The sequence below is a fragment of the Sorex fumeus genome, unplaced genomic scaffold (genome assembly GCF_029834395.1).
Source record: "Sorex fumeus unplaced genomic scaffold, SorFum_2.1 ptg000072l, whole genome shotgun sequence".
NCBI classification, from domain to species: domain Eukaryota; kingdom Metazoa; phylum Chordata; class Mammalia; order Eulipotyphla; family Soricidae; genus Sorex; species Sorex fumeus.
In genome coordinates this window covers 50,629,710-50,635,772 of record NW_026606129.1, presented here as the reverse complement: position 1 = coordinate 50,635,772, position 6,063 = coordinate 50,629,710, and the positions used below count along the sequence as shown (strand labels likewise).

At 47.1% G+C, this 6,063-nt stretch overlaps 1 protein-coding gene across 2 annotated transcripts in view; it reads left to right on the top strand.

Annotated features, from left to right (window-relative positions):
- Positions 1–1,671: 1,671 nt before the first annotated feature.
- Positions 1,672–6,063, top strand: part of TRAIP (TRAF interacting protein) — a 29,936-nt gene continuing 25,544 nt past the window's right edge. For both annotated transcript variants that reach the window (XM_056129382.1, XM_056129381.1), the window contains exon 1: positions 1,672–1,962. In XM_056129382.1, the coding sequence (XP_055985357.1) occupies positions 1,865–1,962 (98 nt within the window). In that variant the 5' untranslated portion in view covers positions 1,672–1,864. The remainder of the gene's footprint in view (positions 1,963–6,063) is intronic.

Here is a 6,063-nt window from a genome sequence, read left to right as displayed (position 1 = left end):
GATGGGGAGGGGAGCCTAGTGAGTTGTTCCAGCTGGGAGTGCAGATCACCTGACTTTAGCGTACACCTTGAAGGTGGTGGGGTTCTCTGGACTCTAGAAACCCAAGTATGTGACAGGTCCTATTCTGGGCTCGCATCAAGAATTAAGCTCTGGGCTACTTTTCTGACAAGACCAAAGGCATTGAGCCCTTGACTTAGAAATGGAAGCCGCTAACACCAGCCACCATAGAAATCCTGCCTGTGGCCAGAGCAGCCTTCCCTGAACTGGGGAGAGGGTGCATGGTGGGCAGTGCCACAAGTTCTCTACTACTGTATTGATTCTTCCTTCCTGTGGTCCATGCCTGTATTTTCTACAACTGGTCCAAAGGATTTTGCCCTGGTTCTACTTCATACTAACTTATATTTGGGGGCTATGAGTAAGGTTTCTTCTGGAGAAAGGTCGAGGGGAGGTAATGCTGCTAAAAATAGTATAAGTGAAAACTCCTAGAAAGACTTTCAGCTCTATCTGCTCAGGTGAGTTCCCTCTTCCTTGGGGAGGATCCCAAAGGTAACTTAGCTGATGTGTGTTTTCTTTATATTTTTTAAAACAAACTTTTCAGGGCAGAGAAAATTTTCTTGATAATGTCTTGTATCTGCTTAATTTATGCTCACTGTTGGTGGACATCTTTTTTCAATGGAATAAATCTAGATATCCATGGGAAAATATTTTTTAATTGTGCAGAAAGGGATTTGGTTACAATAGCAATCGTGTGTGTGTGCATATATATGCACATATATATGCATATATATATATATATATATATATATATATATACATTTTAGCTTGTTTTGGGGCCACTCAGTGGTGTGGTGCTGAGGATGGCTCTCTGCAGTGCTGGGACCATGCAATACGGGGCCTCAAGCCCAGTTATCCTGTATCAAAGTATGCACTCAGTCCCTTGGGCTATTTTTCTCCTCCCCAAGCATTTATCTTTGGGGGGGTTACTGGGCTTTTTTTCCCCCTCCAGGGGTCCACACTGCAGTGGTGTTAAGAGTGACTTTGATTCCCCCACTGGTGTTTGGGGGAGGGGGAAACCATGTGGTGCTGGTGATCAAACTCGGCAAGCATCTAGACCCCATACTCTCTGGCCCCCCCATGTGTATATATTGAAAAAGAAAGAGGAAGAGAAAGGGCTTGTTAGTCACTTTCCTTTGAAGCATGTAGCGCTCACAGATGCCAACCCTACTTCAATCCGGAGGCACAACTGATCTTCCCGGGAACTGAGAAAGTCAGGGCACTGGCCCCGCTGCCTCCAAACTTGGGGAACGACATGCTATAAAGCCAGGGTGAGCTTGGGATGCCCTGAGGGGCTAGGCCCTGAGTCCACCTTTCTAAGACCACTCAGCCATGGTATGAAAGGGTGGAATATCTTCTTGGTCTGTGGGAACCACGGCTGCCAGAACGCAAGCGACCCACTCTCTACTGGGTCACAGTCCCATTGCCCCACTTCCACGGCCTTCTCGCCTCTCCCTGAATTCAGAGAAGGCTGCCCTGAGAGCACGGGGTTAAGGAACCTGGGAACCTCTCAGCAGGGCCGGGACAGCGCAGCTGAAGCTCCAACCCAAAGATACGCGTTGGCGGTACCCGCTGCTGGGGGGGATGGCTACAAGCTCTGATGCGCACTCCGCCCCGGATTCTCCACGGCCCCCGCGGACGTTAGTCCCGCCTGAGATGGTTGTCCAATCCGGAGTCAGCATGCAGGCCCCGCCTCCGTGCTAGTGACGCCACATCCGGTCCGCCGCCGGAAGTCGCGCTTTGTAACCGAATTTGAAGTGAGCCGAGCGGCGAGAGCCGGGTTTCTGGGGCTCTTAGAGCCACAGTCACGATGCCTATCCGTGCGCTCTGCACCATTTGCTCCGATTTCTTCGACCATTCCCGCGATGTGGCCGCCATCCACTGCGGCCACACCTTCCACCTGCAGTGGTGAGTGAAGTGACCGCGCTCCCGGGGCGAGGCGGGACGGCTAAACGACCGCAGGGTGTCGGAGTCTCCAGGAGGCCGGCCCTAGTCCGAGCCCCCTACGGGAAGTTCCAGGCTGGGCAGCGGCGGGTCAGGGCAGGCTTCGCCCAGGGACCTGGACAGCTGAGTTGAATTCAGGGTAAATAAATTCCGCCATTGGCGGCGGCGCAAAGGATGGATTTTCAACTATTAGCCCGGGCGGAAGGTGCTTTTCCCGAGTTCGTGAGCCTTCTCATGGCCTCTGACTGCCAGAGGATCCGTTGTGGTTTGCCGGATGGTTCGGGTGAGTTCTGGATAGACGCTCCGACTCCGCCAAACCCAAGCTGAAAACCTGAAGGGCGAGGAAATACTCCCCGATCAAGCCCTGCTGACCCAGTAAGGTCGTTCGGTTGAGTATTCAGCTGGTGGAGAAAGGAACCAGGTCGCCTGATTAGGTTAATCCTCGCAGGGCTGGCGCGGTTGCCAGGAATCAGGCCCCTAAGTAGGATTCCCCACCCCCATCCCAACACCTGCGGTGTAACGGTCCCCACTCCTCTTCGCCAGAGCTGTCCAGCATCGCGCGCAGACCTATCGTTCACCCGCCTGACGGGCCAGGCCAGTTGAGCCTCGCCGACACCCTAGTGCGGTGCTTGGGAGGCACACAATAGGTGAACACAACATATAAATTTTACCGTTTTAACCAATTTTAAGTATAAAAATAAGCGGAATTATGTATGTTCATAATGTGCAGTCATCCCCTTAATCTGCTTACAGAATTTTTCTAACATTCCAGACATAAACACTGCCCTCGGAATTACCTACCTCCGGTGCTATTGCTCCAGCCCGCTATGTTAACATAGAAAAAAAAATTTAAGTTTTTTGAGAAACCACTTACTGTTTCCCACAGTGTACCCATAATTTTGCATTCCTACCAGCTATGCACAATCCTGCCAACATTTGCTGTGTCATTGTCACTGTATCACTGTCATCCCATTGTTCATCGATTTATTCGAGCAGGCGCCAGCAACGTCTCTATTCGTCCCAGCCCTGAGATTTTAGCAGCCTCTCCTTACTCGTATTTCCCAACGCTGCCAAATTGGAGGCTCTTTCAGGGTCAGGGGAATGAGACCCGCTCATGGGGAACCCAAGTCCTTCTGATCAAGGCCCAGCCCAACATTTGCTATCTTGTATTATTATTTTTCTAATAATAGACATTCCCTAAGTGGTAATTTTTGCTTGCTTTTATTTTGGGGCCACACTCAGCTGTGCTCAGGGCTTACTCCTGGCTCTGCACTCAGGGATCACTCCTGGTGGGGCGACTTGGACTCTATGGGGTGCTGAGGATTAAACCCCTTTGGCTGAGTGCAGGACAAGAGCCCTGTGCTTTGTACTATCCCTGCGGCACTACTGTTTTTCCTTTTGTGTCACAGTGCTTGGAAGCCCTAGGGTGTGAGGGATGACCTCAGCCTCACTCATGAAAGGCCTGTGCTCTACCACTTGAGCCATCGCCCCAAATCTTGTATTTTAACTTTGTTGTAACTAATGTATTTGTATATAAATTTATTTTAAATATTTGAATACTAATGTTTAACTATTGTTTATTTTGGGGTTGGGGGGATCACACACAACATAGCTCAGGAGTTACTCCCAGCTCACTGCTCTGAACAGAACTCAGAGGGTTGTGCAGTGCTTCTATAAGCAAAGCATGTACTCCAGCCCTCTGAGTCATCTCCCAGCCCCTGTGTTTCTTAGTTTAGTTCATCTCAGGGTATTTTCTCATTTTCCTTGGGATTTCTTCTTTGAGTGCTTGGTTAAGAATCAGTTGTTTAATTTCCATGTTTGTCAATTTTCTGCTTTTGTGTGTGCGTGATTAACCTTTAGTTTCACTTATGATTAGATACTTTGCTGATTTTAGTCTTTTACAACTTCTTAAAACTTGCTATGACCAAACTTAGTTGTCTGACTTGGAGAATATCTGAGTACCCTTGAGAAAAATATTTATTCTGCCTTTTGGGGTATAGTAATTGTTAAGTCTGTTAGGATTTTAGTGTTGAGTCATCTGTCTTCTCATCTGACACGTGTCTAGTTGTTGTATTCTTCACTGAAGCTGTGAGGCAGTGATGTCTCCAATTTTTATTGTGGAATGATTTATTTCTCTCTCTCTCTTTTTTTTTTTGGTTTGTTTATAGGCCATACCTTGCTATGCTCCGGGCTTATTCTTGGCTTTGCACTCAGGGACCACTCCTGGTAGGCTTAGGTGCCAGAGATTGAACCTAGGTCTGTGCGTGCAAGGAAAGCACTTTATCTGCTATGCTATTGCTCTGGCCTGTAGAATGATTTCTTCCCTTTAATTCTGACCAGCTTTCTTTTATATATTTTTTGGCTCTTTTGTTGGGTGCATATATTTTTATAATTGTTGTTTCTTGTTGTTTTTGTTTTGTTTTTGTTTTTTGGCCACACCCAGCTATGTTCAGGGCTGACTCCTGACTCTGTGCTCAGGGATCATTCCTGGCAGATTTGGGGAACTATATAAGGTAGCAAGGATTGAACCCAGGTCTGCCTTATGCAAGACAAGCACCCTAACCACATTACTATCTCTCTGCCCCTGTTCTTTCTTTTTGTTTTGTTTTATTTTGAGGGGGGTGGTTCTTACTTGTGGAGGAGCCACACCCAACAATGTTAAGGGTTTTCTTCTGGCTCTGCACTCAGAAATTACTTCTGGCATTTCTTGGGGCACTATGGGATGTCAGGGATTGAATTGACTGCATGCAAAGCAAGTGCCTTATCTGCTGTACTATCTCTCCAGCCCCTGTCCCTGCCCCTGTTATTTTTTTGTTGGTGTGAAGCTTTATAATCAATATATAAAATCCTTTGTGTCTTGTAATCTTTTTACTTAATTTTTTTTTTCCTTTTTGGGTAATACCCAGCAATGCTCAAGGTTGCTCCTGGCTCTGCATTCAGTAATAACTCCTGGTAGTGCTCAGGGGATCATATAGGATGCTGGGGATTGAACCCAGGTTGGCCGTGTGCAAGACAAATGCCCTACCTGCTGTACTGTCGCTCCAGTCCCTACTTAACTGTCACTGTCCTTTTGTTGTTCATCGATTTGCTCGAGCGGGCACCAGTAACATCTCCATTGTGAGACTTATTGTTACTGTTTTTAGCATATTGAATACGTCATGGGTAGCTTGCCAGGCTTTGCAGTGCAGGCGAGATACTCTCGGTAGCTTGCCGGGCTCTTTGAGAGAGGTGAAGGAATCCAACCTGGGTCGGCTGCATGCAAGGCAAACGCCCTATCAGCTGTGCTATCTCTCCAGCCCCCTACTTAACTACTTTTTTTTTTTTTTTTGCTTTTTGGGTCACACCCAGCAATGCACAGGGGTTATTCCTGGCTCTGCACTCAGGAGTTACTCCTGGCGGTGCTCAGGGGACCATATGGGATGCTGGGAATCGAACCTGGGTCAGCCACATGCAAGGCAAATGCCCTACCCGCTGTGCTATTGCTCCAGCCCACTACTTAACTACTTTTATAACAATAATATAGCTACCTCAACTCTTGTTTTGATTTTATTTTTCTTTTTGGTGTTTGGGTCATACTCAACTGTGCTCAGGACTTACTCTTGACTTTTTATTCAGGGATCACTCCTGGCAATGCTTGGGCTACTAGGGATGTACCAGGGTTGACCTCATGCAAGACAAGTGCTTTATCCCCTGTTATTACATCTCTGGCCCTTGACTAACTTTTTTTTTTTTTTAATGTAGGAGTACTGCTATTTGTTCAGCCACTGATTAGCTGATTGAATTGGGCATGAACTTCACTTGACTAACTTCTTGTATTGTTCCTCATTTTACTTTTCCTATGTGGAATTTGCTGGCTTTCTTTAACTTGTAGATTAGTTTTCAGTTCTGGGAAATTGTTCAACCATAATATCTGTAATTACTATTATGGGGGAAGAATTTAGGCCATATCTAGCATATCTAGTAGTGTACAGAACTAATCTGGTTTTGTCCTCAGGAATCACTCCTGGGAGTGTTCAGGGTTGCATATGCACTGCTGAGCATCCAACTCGGGTCAGCCACATGCAA